Here is a 14,079-nt window from a genome sequence, read left to right as displayed (position 1 = left end):
GATTAAGTCTCTTTTTAAAGACATAGGAATCTGGCTCAGCGTTTTCTACACCAGGCACCCCCAAACTCAGCCCTCCAGATGTTTTGGGACTACAATTCCCATAATCCCTGACCACTGATCCTGTTAGCTAGGGATGATGGGAGTTGTAGTCCCAAAACATCTGGAGGGCCGAGTTTGGGGATGCCTGGCCTACACTGACTCTCCAGGGTTTCAGACAGGGGACATTCCCATCCCTACCAGGAGGCGCCAGGAATTGAACCTGGGATCTTCTGTATGCAAAGAAGATGCTCCAGCACTGAGTTACGGATCTTCTCCTGACTTTCTGGCCACTTCATGTACCAGCCTGGGCATTTTTAGACGAAGGATTCAGGATTTGGCCTGTGGCATTCAGGAAGGCAACGCTGTATCCCATGGCAACTGAGCTCTGCATTCCTCTCCCTCTCCTCCTTACGAAGCATTTGGTGGCCAACGCAACCGAAGGCAGGGCTCAAGAGTTCAGCGGCGAGAGATCCAGCAGGTATCCTGCTCTGTGCACGGTTTGTGTGTGCTTTTTTTTTTTTTAATAAAAAGAACATCTTTCCAGGATGAATGTAAACACCCGAGCAGAAATAGCAGGGGGCTAATCCCCAAACCGGACGGGCAAGCGCTCAATCCTCCTCAAGCCAGTCTGAAAGGGGCTGGAGGGCAGCCAGTTCCACAAAGCCCCATTTACTTTAAAAGGCTTAAGGATGCAAGCTAACAGCTGCGTCAAAAAGATGGAAAACTCCACTGGCAAAGGACCAAAAAGCTCACTCATCTGGAGGAACCGACTCAAGGTCTTTTCTCACAGCTGTCCAAGAACAAGACAGGTGTGGCTTCGGTTAGGGCATGCCGACTTTCCGATCTTGTACTGTCAAGCTGCAGAGCCACTGGAAGTCATTGTCACCCCATAAAGCTGAATGTTGGAAGATTTAGGACAGATATCAGCTGCTAGAAGCAGCAGGAGGGGGAGGCTTCTCGTGCACGGGTCCCACTTGCTGGTTTCTTACAGGCATGGTTGGCCACTGTGAGAACAGGATGTTGGACTAGATGGGCCATTGGCCTGATCCAGCAGGGCTCTCCTTGTGCTTTTACGTACCCAAAGATATGTACAGAGAGCCATTGTGGTGTAGTGGTTAAGAGCGGTAGACTTGTAATCTGGGGAACCGGGTTCACATCTCCGCTCCTCCACATGCAGCTGCTGGGTGATCTTGGGCCAGTCACACTTCTCTGAAGTCTCTCAGCCTCACTCACCTCACAGAGTGTTTGTTGTGGGGGAGGAAGGGAAAGGAGATTGTTAGCCACTTTGAGACTCCATAGGGTAGTGATAAAGCAGGATATCAAATCCAAACTCAACAAGCGTTCAGGCAGCTGTACACACAAGCGCACGGGATGTAATGTGTGAACAGTCCTCATGACACAGCTGAATGTGCTCAGAGAATACAGAGCTGCTGTTTGGGTCTTCCCTGGATGTCTCTGTGCTGCTTCTCGGTATTTCTCTCTCTCTCTCAAAAAGGGTTACTTTAAAAAATGAAATGAAATTGCAAGCTGGTTTTGTCTGCCGCAACTCAGCCCCTCTTCTCTTTGCTCAATCTGTCATCTTCCCCGAAATGCATCCTCCAGGCCAGGTATGTTCTGGTACATTAGCCAGGTTTCAGCAGTGTTGACAGTCCAGTTACACTGAACAAAAGCCAGGAGGAAGTAACCGGGAATTTGGGGGCTGAGAAGACTCAAATGTATACAACTCACAAGAGCTCATTTTTATTTTCATCTTACTTTTTTTCTTTTTTCTTCATTTTGTTCTCATCTGGTTGGCGCCAGCCCATTCAGAAGAACTGGGTGGAAGAGGGTTGTTGCTGTTTTTACTTTCTCATATACAGCTATGTGTGGAGAATTGCTTATCGAATGCTCCCCCTACGTGATTTATATTCTGCAACCAAAAAATTAGGGTATATCTTGAGGTAGGTTCTTTTTCCTTGATGGATCTAATTATTTTGCTTCATAAAAAAAGAATGTATTCCCCCAGTCAAAGTCTGCGTGTGGTACAGTCCACTCCTCCATGACCAGATTCTGCTTCCTGTGTATTATTTACAAGGATGTGTGTGCACTGTCCACAAAAGTTGGTTTGGTCCCCAATTCAGCCCTGCTGTGATCCAGGGTGCTTTGTACCGCTGCCCAGTTTGACTCAGGGTTTCTCTGACCTTCCAGTTTACTAGTGAGAAACAAAAGAACTCTCTAACCTTTCCTCCACACCTTTTGACAGAAGTGGATGAAATTTGCAGGCTGCTTATCCCTCCAGAGTAGTTGAAGCCTGCCAAATCACAGGCAAATAGGCCCAGGGGCCAATGAGCCAAAAATCCCTCTGAGGCACCCCACTTGGTCTCTGTATCCATCTTACCCACTCCCAGCATGCATTGGGAAAATGAGATCAGGCCTTTCTGTCCCAACCTCTGGCCATTCCTGCCCTCTGAGACCCCTCAGGTGTCCATGCTGGGGTGTATTCCTTTGAATCTGGTGGACATACTTGTGGTGCTCATGAAAAGACCTGAAAAGCATAGTAATGTCCACACACACACCCAAATCAGAAATTAAGCATGTGAGCTGGGCCCTTATAAATTTCCGTCTCTAACAGATATTTTGGACAAAAAGGTAGGGGGGAATCCAGCTGTTTTTAATGAGCTTTTCCCTCTGCCCACGGAAGATAGAGTCCCTGCAAGGCTTGTTGTTTATTCTCCATTGCCTAATTTTAGAAAATGAAGTTGGATACAGTTGAAATGGTATATTCTCAGCCCTTTCCTTAAAACGCAAAGAGCAGAGGGCTTTGTTCCCTGCTTGATTTCTGGAGGGTGGGATTCCTTCACAATGTGTGGCGATGCTTAAGCATGTATCTTGCACTCAAAATGGCTGCCGAGATCTCTCATGAAAAAACAAGATTCCCCCCCACACACCTTCCTTCCTTCTTTCCTTCCTTCTTTCCTTCCTTTCTTATAACTGAAATTCTCCCAATAAAATATTATTAGTAATAAAAAGAGTTATTTCCCAGCTTTCCTCCAAGGAGCTCGAGGTGGTATGTGTGGTTCTCTTAACAGTGGGGGGGGGGTGTCTGTGTGAAAAGAAAACACCTGATAGGGCCAAGTCAGTCTAGGGCCTGAGGGTCCTTCGCTAAGAAGCTGCTGCCTGCAATCCAAAGGATCGCCACATGAGGCAGCCTCACATGGATCATAGGAGCTCCTGACACCCATCGTTTTTCTTGCATGCGCTGCTTCAAAGCACAGGAGCATAACTAAAAGAGAAACGTTGGCAACCCGTGCTGCCTTTGTGGAGTAATTCTGATATCCTCTTCATTTTCATAAATCATAGCAGTGTCTCTTGCTCATCTGGCATGGGGTGAAGTGGGGGGTGTTCTGTAGATACCATGGGCTTTCTGAAAGCCCTGTAAATTCGCTTGGCTGAAGTGTTGTGCACATGGACCGGAACGCCAAGCTGCACTTCCCCTTAATTAGTGGAGCTGCTCACCAAATTGTCCCTCTGCTGAATTCCTCCCTCGATCCTCTCCGTTCGGCTCCAGCGGAAATGTTTGCCAGAGCAGAACTAATGATGCTGAAACCCGTAGTTCTTCACTGTCAGGAAAGTTTAGTGCACATAAGGTGAGAGAGTTGAGCTAGCGTAGTGGTAAGAAGCAGCGTAGTGGTAGAAGAAGAAGACATTTTGTCGCCTGAGGCAAAACAGAATATGGTGCCCATTCAGTGGTGTAGCGTGGGTTGCCAGTGCCCGGGGCCGTGCGGAGGGAGGAAAATGGAGTACGCATGCGCATTGAAATGCCCAATGGCGTCCATGTCACCCGGGAGATCACAGCCACAGAGATAAGAAAAGAAGAGACGTTCCGTTGTCTGGAGAGGTTACTTCCCGGTTCTCAAGGAGAAGCCATTTTCAATGGAGTCCAGCGACGGAAGCATGTAGCAGTATTGAGGCGGCACCAGGAGTTGAAATTTTGTGCCCCCAAACAATTTTGCTCCTGGGGCAATTGCCCTTGTGGCTTCCCCCACGGTATGTCACTGTGCCCTCCTCCCCCACTACCGTCGCTGCCTTCCCCCTGCCTCTTCTGCCTGAGGCGACTGGAAGCAACTTGGGGAAGCCCTGGCGCGCTGAAGAAAAAAGGAGGCCAAAAGAGGACATTTTGAGGCAGAGGCTACAGGCGATAAGTGCAGGAGGCCCAGATATGCTAGCCCTCACAGCTGTCCCCAGCCTGAGGTGGCTGCCTCACCAGAGCTGAGCTGGCCCTGGCTAGAGTGCTAGACTAAGACTGGGGAGATCCGGGTTCTAGCCCCCACTCAGCCACAGAGCTGTGTGACCTTGTGATACGACAGTCCGTCTCTTACTCTCAACCTAGCCTACCGCAAAAGGTGTTGTGAGCTTAAAATGGTGAACAGAACTTTATACACCATAACTTGTGCCAGTCATGGTTTGGTGAGATGCCTGAACCAAAATAAAAATTGGGAAACATGCTGCCTCTGAACATGCCTGCACCAGAAGTAAGACCTGCTCTAGCTTTGATGGTGCTCTGAGAAAAGTGTCCCTTGGTGAAGGCCTCCTCCTCTGTCGGCGGATCCTGCAGAACTTGCCTTGCTGTGATCGTGGTGCTCCAAGAAGCCCTGAGGGATTGCCTATGGCTTCATTTTCCACACTGCCACAGCAATGTTTGAATTGCAAGAAATACAGTTTAATAATCACCACCTAAGTTTGCTTCCCCCCCTCTATCCTACCCAACCCTGTTTCCTTTTGTGTCGTTTGTTAGCCTGTTTTAGTGGATTGTGTATAAAATGCGCTTTTTGGCAGGAAGGCCAGGTATAAATGAACAAACGGGGAGAATGGGAGCATTACTACATTTTGAAAAATTATTACTCAGCCGTGTGGGATTCTTTCCATTGCTCACCTTTCCCTCTCTCCCTCTCTCTGCCTTTATTGCAGATGTTCATTGTTGAGAAGATAGAAGGAATCCATTGCAGCCTGCATGAGTTCACCATCTCCGGGTCTACGTACACACCGGAGGGACAAATGTAAGCACTTGGCACTTCTATTTGGCTTTATTTATCAAGTAGAGAGCTAGCAAAGTTATCTAGAGGCAGGCTCAGAAAGGAATGTCAACCAGGGTATATTTAATTAGATTAGAGATTTAATTTTAATTTCATTTATTTACTAGCAGCCTTGCACTTGGCTTTGCTCCGGAATTCTAAGAAACCAAAATATCAAGGCAGTATTGGAAGATTCATTCTGCCATCTTGATTCAAAATGCTGTCCAATTGTGTCTGAACATCAGTGGCGTAGCGTGGGTTGTCAGCACCCGGGGCAAGGCAAGTAATTTGTGCCCCCTAACCCGTGGATTTTAGTAGGGGCAGAGAGCTGCGAGTGCGAGCGCGCCCCCCCCAGATGTTGCGCCCAGTGCGGCCGGCCCCCCCTGCACCCCTCACGCTACGCCACTGCTGAACATAGATGAAAACCTGCTCCTTGATCTCAGAAACCATCATGCCATATTTGATTTCAATATCTTAAGAGGCGTCCCAAGTGCATAGGGAACAAACAACTTTCCAAAAGGGCTAGTAGATTGTAATCTTCCTCCGAAATTTCTACAAATTTGAAAAGCAAGGTTAAAAAGGTTTTAAATGCATAAAATTAAAATTGCAGCTCTGGGCTGGCAGTGCTGGGGACACCCAGCATTAAATTTATTCTTTAGCCCCAGGATGCGCCATGTGGCATGGAGAGAGAACAGGAAGATCCCTTCTGTGAATCTTGCAAAACGCCTCTTCTGTTTGCTTTGGTTTTCCGGAACTTTCCAGCCGCCATCTTCCAATAAAACCCACCTACCACACACACACAAAATAACCAATCGCCAGTTCTGCCATGTGCATTGATTTCCAGATGGTCTGGGTTTCATCCTTCACAAAGGGGGCACATGAGGCTTATTCTACCCTTACTTAAAACATTAAAAATCTCTATGATCTAACAAGCTGTTAAAGGGGAGTTCCATGATTTTTTTCTTTAAAAAAGGAAGCTGGATGGGGGCAATTTTTGAGGCTGGCTGGGCCTGCTGAGAGTCCAATAACACCTGGAGGTTTTCCATCCTTGGGTTAAACCCCCTCTCTTCCTGTGCCACACCTCTGATCCTTAACTATCCGCACAGCTCTGATCTAACTATCCCTGCCCTTTCATTGCCATTTTTTCCTTTATTTTATATAAAATCTCCTGGTTTTTAAAAAAATATAGTAGCAAATATATAACACAACATCCTCACCCCCATAACAGATATCAGATGGCACATTAACATAAATTATTCTTATTAACCCATGCAAATTATCCAAATCTCCATCATATAATGTATCTGGCACAGCACAAAAGTTTTTTCTTTTTAAAATCCATCATGGATCATTGTTCCTAGGGAAGGCTATATTTCAAGCTGTGCTGTTCAGGATAGCCATATCTGCAAAGATGATTTGGAGAGTTTACCTTTTAAGACCTGTTTCATTTTTAAAGAATGACCACTCTACTGTACTGCATCAAATTTGTCTGTTTTTCTTTTTGTTTTGTTCCTTTAATTACTTTCAAGTTATGAGTTATTTTCTCAGGGATAGCCAGTTGCCAGACATCGTTATTCTGTAAGTCCGAAGATAATTATTTTAAGGCCTTCTGGGTTTGAGCGCTAGATTTTCTATGGCTGGTTTTTGAAAAACAATTTCCCCGATTTGGTCCTCATATAACCATGTTCACTTAAAAATTCTGCATTCTATCCAGTGGTCATCATGCTCAAAGTAGACCCATTGTCAACAATAGACATAGAATTGTACAATTATAGAGTTGGAAGGGACCCAGAGGGTCATCTAGTCCAACCCCCTGCAATGCAGGAATCACAGCTGTTGGAAAGCCTCCAATGAAGGAGAGTCACCTTCCAAAGCAGTCAACTCCTATGACTAACATAAAACCATTAATCTCTCTGGGGTATGAGTATGACTAACATTGGATACGACCTTCGGGTTCCACATTTTAATTTATTTTAATTTAGTTTTGCCATGGAGCACTGCAGTGGTGTCATTAGGGGCCTGTAAGCTGCTCAGATCCTGCTCCAAACCAGTCGGAATTCGTGATGCAGTTCATGAGGCTGTAAATCACCAGGGTCAAGTCACTTTTTTATCCAGTTTTGAATCTTGGGCTATTTTAAGAGGCGCATCCATGGGAAACAGCAAGTGGAATAAAGCTCCACTTGGAAGAATGTACAGCAAATTGCTTTGGAATGGGTGGAGCCTAAGCAGAGCAAGGGAGAAGAGCTGCAGGTTTAGCTCTGGGATCTGTGGGGATCCACGTCTTGCATCCAAGGGTTGCACAAGCTAGTGGCAAATTATACTTGGGGAGGGACAGACCTCATAGGGATCAGTTTCTCTCCGTTTCCTTATTCTCCAATCTTCAGTTTGCCTCATTTCTGCATCAGCACAAAAATTCATATACAGTTTCATGGATATTTCTCCTAATGATTTTATGCAGTCTTGCCTGATACATATATTTTGCAACCTATTATCCCTCGCTGTTGCATACAATTTTCTGTACACACTTTCCCCTCATATATCCTTCTTTGCACACTTTTTGTTGTTGCTGTTGTTGAACTTCACTGCAAAATTTGGAGCAGTGTGAATGTCAATGCAAAAAAAGAGCAGAGAATCTTAGCATTTGTGTACTTCACTTAATATGTAAATTTCTAGACCTTATTTCTCTACCCTGCAATATTTTTGAAATTCTGGTCTTGCGGGCTGAAGAGCTAAGCGGAACACTCACCTGCACCAGTGTAAATTTTATTCGGCTCCTCCGGCTTCTAAATTTTCATTAGCCAGAAAACTTTCCAGCAGATCTCTGTGGCCACACATTCTAGAAACTTACCAGTACATATTAAAAAAAACAAACAAACAAGGAAGCTAGAATACTCTGCTCCTTTTTCCACATTCCTATGGAGTTTCAGCAAAAACAAAACCCTGGCAGGAGATCTAGAATTATTTGAGTGTAAGGGTGTGTTAATTCCCTTCTCCTCTTCGATATATAAACTTTTTTCTTTCCCTCCCCCCCCCCCCGGACTCTAATGATCCCTTAATTAGCAAAGAACTTTTCCATCACAGCTGTGCTTAGTCCAAGACATTTGCTAATGTCTCATGAAAGGGTACAATTTGTCACTCCGTTCGAAACAGCTCGTTGACAGAAGGCCTCCTTCCGGCCTTCCAAAAATGGCTTTTCCACAGGGATTTAATCGGGCAGGCTCAGGGTCTAATTTGAGCAGTCTGGATGGGGGTGGGCAGCCCTCAGCCTGGGATTTGGGAAGGACTCTGCTTCTGGGGCTGGGGGCCCAGAGAGTCAGCACCCCTCCAGTTAAAACAAGCTTGAGGTAGTAGCGGGCAGGAAGGACCTCTGCCGAAGACCCCATTGCCAGTCAAAACAGACAGTACTGAACTAGATGGACCAAAGGCCTGGCTTAGTGTAGGGCAGCTTCGTGGGAGGAGAGCCTCTGAGAATGTGCAAAGTCCGTTTTCAGTATTTCTGAGTGGTCACAGCCTGGCACTGCATACGAAGCTGCCTGTTCCATTTCAGGAAAGACGTTCAGGACAGACAGCTCCATATGAGGCGCAAGCTGGAGCAAGTTAAGAACCTAAGGGCGCCTGCAGGATCAGGCCAGTGGGGGCCCATCTCGTCCAGCATCCTGTTCTCACAGGGTCCGACCAGATGCCTTTTCTGGGAAACCCGCAAACAGGACCTCCTGCTGTTTCCAGCAACTGGGATTCAGAAACATTGCTGTTTCCGACTCTGGAGGCAAAGCAGCGCCATAGTAACCATCCCCATTTAAAGCCATCTAAGTTGGTGGCCATCACTGTCTCCTGTGGGAGTGAGTTCCATAGTTCCTCCCTCTCTCATAACACTAGAATTTGGGGACGTCCGATATTGGAAGATTCAGGACAGAGAAAAGAAAGGACTTCTTCACACAACGCATAGTTAGCGTGAAGAAGTCCTTTCTTTTCTCTGTCCTGAATCTTCCAATATCGGACGTCCCCAAATTCTAGTGTTATGAGAGAGGGAGGAAAACTTCTCTATGCACTTTCCCTGTGTCCCACATAATTTTATAAACTTCCATCCTGCCGTCTCTTAGGGCTTATCAACACTTCCGTTTGCCCTACCACTTTCCTCCGAGGAAACCCGATGTTTGGCGTGCAATTGGAACAAATGGCAATCGAGTTTATTGCAGAATAGTGGGTTTTCTGAGGGAAAGCAGCAGGGCAAGGGCAAAACCATTCAGACCCATGCACGGGATCCAGGCAGAAGTGTGGACGATCCCTTACACAGGGAAGTCACAAATCTTTCCACATAGGGGAGTCTCTGCATCTCCTTAATCATTTTAGTCTCTGTTTTCCAACTCTGTAATATCCTTTTTGAGGCGAGGCGAGCAGAATCGTGAGGTGACCAGCACTCCAAATTGCTGGTTGCCTCCTAGAATGTTCCAGAATGTTGCCTCAGCAACAAAGCCTTAGAGACCCCATCTGTACAATATAGTTAAACAGTATCATCTCATGGTAACAAGTCGTGACTCCCCCCACCCCAATAATCCTGCAGACTCGTGTTCCCCTCACTGGTTTTAGTCAGTTTTATGGAATGCTAATAAAACACAATTTTATTTAAAATTGCAATTGCTACAAGGGGCAGAAAAATTGCTGAGCCGTCTGTCAAGACCCTCTGCAATTTTCAAGCAGTCCATGGGAGGGAAAAGTTTGTGAACCACTGGACTGTGTTATTTATTTAGCAGGTCAGGACAGAAATCCCAGAGACAGATAAATAATAAAAACAAATAAACAAATGGTTCCATCCTTTTGTTCATTATCTCCTAGTGCAAACAGTCCCGGTTTGTTTTGATTTCAAATGAGGGTATAAGGTTCATCCCCTTTTATTCTTGTTGATGGATGAACACTTACTGTGCTTACCTTCTATTCTGGGTTAAGGATTATCAGTGTTTGAGAAGTCATTCTGTATTTCAATTGTTTCGTAAGTTGTTTGGTGACGCTTTGTTAAAGGCGATGAGCAAAGATATAATACCACAATACCTCAAGGAACGCCTCTCTCCATATGAACCTGCCCGGACCCTGAGATCATCTTCTGAGGCCCGTCTTCATGTGCCTCTTCCACAAGAGGACCAGAGGGCGGCAATATGAGAACCGGCCTTTTTTGCAGTGGCTCCCCATTTGTGGGATGCTGTTTACACCTTTAGGCACCAGGCGAAAACGTTCCTCTTTAACCAGGCCTTTGGTTGATTTGACATCCTATGCCCTTTTAAAATGTGTTGGGGAGGAAGGATTATTGGGTTGCTCTTGCTTTTATTTTTATTCTGTATTTTGTGCTTTTATATTGTGGTTTTATTTTGTGGACTGCCCTGAGACTTGCGGGTATACAAATAACAATAACAACAATACAATAACTCCTGCCCCTTTTAAATTTATCCCAGTGATTTGAAATGTCTTAACTTGTCACGCCAGTAAAGGTATCTGTATTATAACAACAATACATAACAATAGTTAATAATGACAATATCCCTCCACTTTTAAATGGCAGCTTCAAGAATGACAGGCCTGTTCGCTGTGGACAGTATGACGGCCTGGTGGAACTCGCCACAATTTGTGCCCTTTGCAACGACTCCTCCCTAGATTACAATGAGGTGGGTTGTGCTTGAAACCAGTTTGTTTATTATAATGATTTTGAATGTTTTCAATAGGTTTTTTAAAAAATAAAAATAAAAATTATTGTTATATTTTTGTAAACTGTTTTGAGGTTTGTTTGTTTGTTTGTTTGTTTGTTACAATCAAGTGGTATATATATTTTATGAAATAAAATATCTGTAATTTGGGGCACTGAATTTTTTCTTACTGTTATTTTCCTTTCTAGAAAATAATAATATTTATTACATTCATGTCCCCCACCTTTCCAAGGAGCTCTCATTTTATCCTCACAACAACCCTGTAATCTGGACTGAGAGCGAGTGATGTTTAGAAACACACATTGTCTTCCTTTGCATTGTGGAAAGTGTTAATAAAAGTTCATTAAAAGAAGGAAGAAACACACATTTCCAGAAAACCCACAGCACTGGGTTCTATGAGAACTATATCGCATCTTTCTTTTCTGCTCACTGTTCTTCCCCCTTTTCCCTTTCTGTTAACAGTCCAAGAAAGTCTACGAAAAAGTGGGCGAAGCCACAGAAACGGCCTTGACATGCCTAGTGGAGAAGATGAACGTTTTCGACACAGATACCAGCAGCCTCTCCAAAGTCGAGAGGGCCAACGCATGCAATACAGTGCGTAAGACGTTAATTTTCCTTCTGCTTCCTTGCGCTCAGCTGGGGCAGCCAGAGAAGAGAGGTTCAGGGTGGGCTAGGCTTGCTTCCAACACTGGGGGTGAGCAACCTACATCCCTTGGGCCACAAGCAGCCCATGGGAGAACTTCAAAGTCCCTCAGTAAGAGTTCAGTTTGGGCCTATGTCCAGAGTAATCTGGTGTTGGAAAGAGAGGTGAAAAGGAAAGGGGGTGGCAGAGAGAGAGAGAGAGAGAGAGAGAGAGAGAGAGAGAGAGAGAGAAGGGGTGGAAAAAGAGAAAGAAAATGGGTGACCTGCCCTCTTTTGGTTCTGGCTCCACCTTCCACTGGCTTTGGCCACACACACACAGTCAATGTGTGGCTCCTGACAGAATATCCTAGGGTTGCCATATGTCCAGACTTTCTCAGATGTAGCCAGGATTCAACATTTAAAAACTGGGCAGGTTGCTTTAAATGTCCGGGGAAATATTTGTGTCTGGATTTTAACTTTTTGATATCTGACAACTCCATAATATCCCCAAGATAATTTGTTCCTCGAAAGAAAAAAGGTTGCCCACTCCATCCTTTCATACCCTCCAACATTTCTGTGATGAAAATAGGGATGTCCTAAGGAAAAGTGGGACATTCCGGGATCAAGCCAGAAACCAAGATGGCTTCTATAAATTTGGGGCTGTCCCTGGAAAATAGGGACATTTGGAGGGGCTGGCCTTTCGCTCTCAAACCGCCCCCCCCCCCAATATCTCTCTGTTTCTCTCAAACACACTCACTCATTCTCTGTCTTTCAGTCGCTTGATCACACCTTCTTTCTATCAGACACGCCATTTAGGAGCTGCTCAAAACAGGAGGGAATTCTGGAGGTTAGAAAAGCTAGTTGAGAAGGGAGGGAATTATGAAGGGCAACTGATAATAGCACCAGATAAGCATTGACTTTCTTGGCAGCACTGGCTTTCGGGTCTTTGCAGGAGCCTTGGCGCCAAGATGGATCTCTTGGTTTGTTACCGTAGTTTTCCGTGTATAAGACCCTTTATAAGACGAGCCCTATTTGTTTTTAACCCAAAATTAAGAAATTAAGTTGTTTAGCTTTTTGCGGGTGTGGGGGAGGTCACTTCCACCAATCGCTCACCTGCCTGCCCGCCACTGCCAATTGCTTGCTGCAGCCACTGCCAATCACACACCTTGCCACAGCTGCCAGTGGCAGCTGCTGCAGCCACAACCGCCAATCACCTGCCCAATTGCCGCTGCCAATCTCCTGCTTACTGCTGCCATTAATCGCACGTTCCCCCTCTGCATTCACTATCCGTGTATAAGACGACACCCAATTTTTGCCTATTTTTTTTAAGCAAAAAGCACCGTCTTATACACCGAAGAATATGGCAAATTATTCCATTGAGTTGTAGGCTGCGTAGTCCCATTAATCTCCATGCAAAACATCACATGAGATGTGCTGCATACCTGCCTGATTGAAAGCCAAAGCAAATGGAAGTTCTACTGAGTCATCCATCCCCTTAAAATGAAGCCCCTCTCGAGTGTTTGCCTTCCTGCTTGCAGGAACACCCTTGGTGCTGGAACTCATAAGAACATAAGAGGAGCTCTTCTGGATTAGAGGCCAGTGGCCCATCTGGTCCAGCATCCCATCCTCACAGGGGCCAACCAGATGCCCGTGGGATACTGGATGTAGATCTGACTACTGGCAACCGTCCAGATTTTCCTCTGAATGCTGGGTTCATCTATAGGCAGCTGGGAATCTGAAGACTAGAAAGATGAGGTTTGTGAGGAAATGGCATTATGCTTATTCAATTAAACTGAAAGCACCAAGGGTCAACCAGAGTAAATCTGAGGCTTTCTCCAGCGCTGGTAATATTTAATTGGATTGAGGATAATGTGCCTGCACAGCAGATGCCTTTAGTAAGGGTCCCACAGGTATCATCCAGACTGACCCCCACAAAAAACACACAGCAGTAGGACCCTAATACTAGGAATTTTCTAGAAATCTTGGTGTTGAGTTTATCTGCTTTTTTCTGAACCTTCTCCATACACTTTTTGAGGTGGGATGTCCCATTGAAGAGAATTCACCTTGCTGAAGTTTCGAGGGTTCAACTCCTGCATCCTTTCTTACCTCCTCCCTCTTCAGGTGATCAAGCAGCTGATGAAGAAGGAGTGCACCCTTGAATTTTCCCGCGACCGCAAGTCCATGTCGGTTTACTGCACGCCGGTGCCAACCAACCACAACTCTTCTGGCAGCAAGCTCTTCGTCAAGGTACCAGCTCGTGGGCAGAGAGCCCTGCTCCACTTGGTGGCCACAGAATGCTGATCTTTCACAAGATGGCAATGAAAGGGGAGCGGCAACAGAATGTTGCAGCATGGGGTTCTCCTGCTGAGAGTTGGGAGGGAGTTCCAGAAGGCAGGTGGTGCCATGCTAAGTGCCACCAAGCTCTGACATCATGCAGACCAAACCTTCTGATAGGATGGCGTCTGCAGAATGCCCTCTGCAGCAGAACAGAGCAATTGGTTGGTTGTGTAGAGGACAATATTTTAGGTATCCTGGTCCCAAACTACATAGGGTTTTGCACACCAGTACCAGTTCAGATCCTACAAGCAAGATGCCCTAGGCTGGAGGGAGTTTGTCTCCATAAGCCACCTAGTTACCACCACACCAACCACAATAGTAGCCCCATCAAGACCAAA

At 45.7% G+C, this 14,079-nt stretch overlaps 1 protein-coding gene across 4 annotated transcripts in view; it reads left to right on the top strand.

Moving 5' to 3' along the window:
• Window positions 1-14,079, top strand: part of LOC310750016 (sarcoplasmic/endoplasmic reticulum calcium ATPase 3) — an 89,952-nt gene that overhangs the window by 55,973 nt on the left and 19,900 nt on the right. For all 4 annotated transcript variants that reach the window (XM_083587555.1, XM_083587554.1, XM_083587553.1 and 1 more), the window contains 4 exons: window positions 4,987-5,075; window positions 10,642-10,744; window positions 11,246-11,377; window positions 13,526-13,651. In XM_083587555.1, the coding sequence (XP_083443681.1) occupies window positions 4,987-5,075; window positions 10,642-10,744; window positions 11,246-11,377; window positions 13,526-13,651 (450 nt within the window). The remainder of the gene's footprint in view (window positions 1-4,986; window positions 5,076-10,641; window positions 10,745-11,245; window positions 11,378-13,525; window positions 13,652-14,079) is intronic.

The sequence above is a fragment of the Podarcis filfolensis genome (genome assembly GCF_964270895.1).
Source record: "Podarcis filfolensis genome assembly, chromosome: 15".
In the NCBI taxonomy this organism is placed as follows: Eukaryota; Metazoa; Chordata; class Lepidosauria; order Squamata; family Lacertidae; genus Podarcis; species Podarcis filfolensis.
The sequence above is the reverse complement of the archived record's forward strand: the minus strand, read 5'-3'. Positions and strand labels throughout refer to the sequence as shown.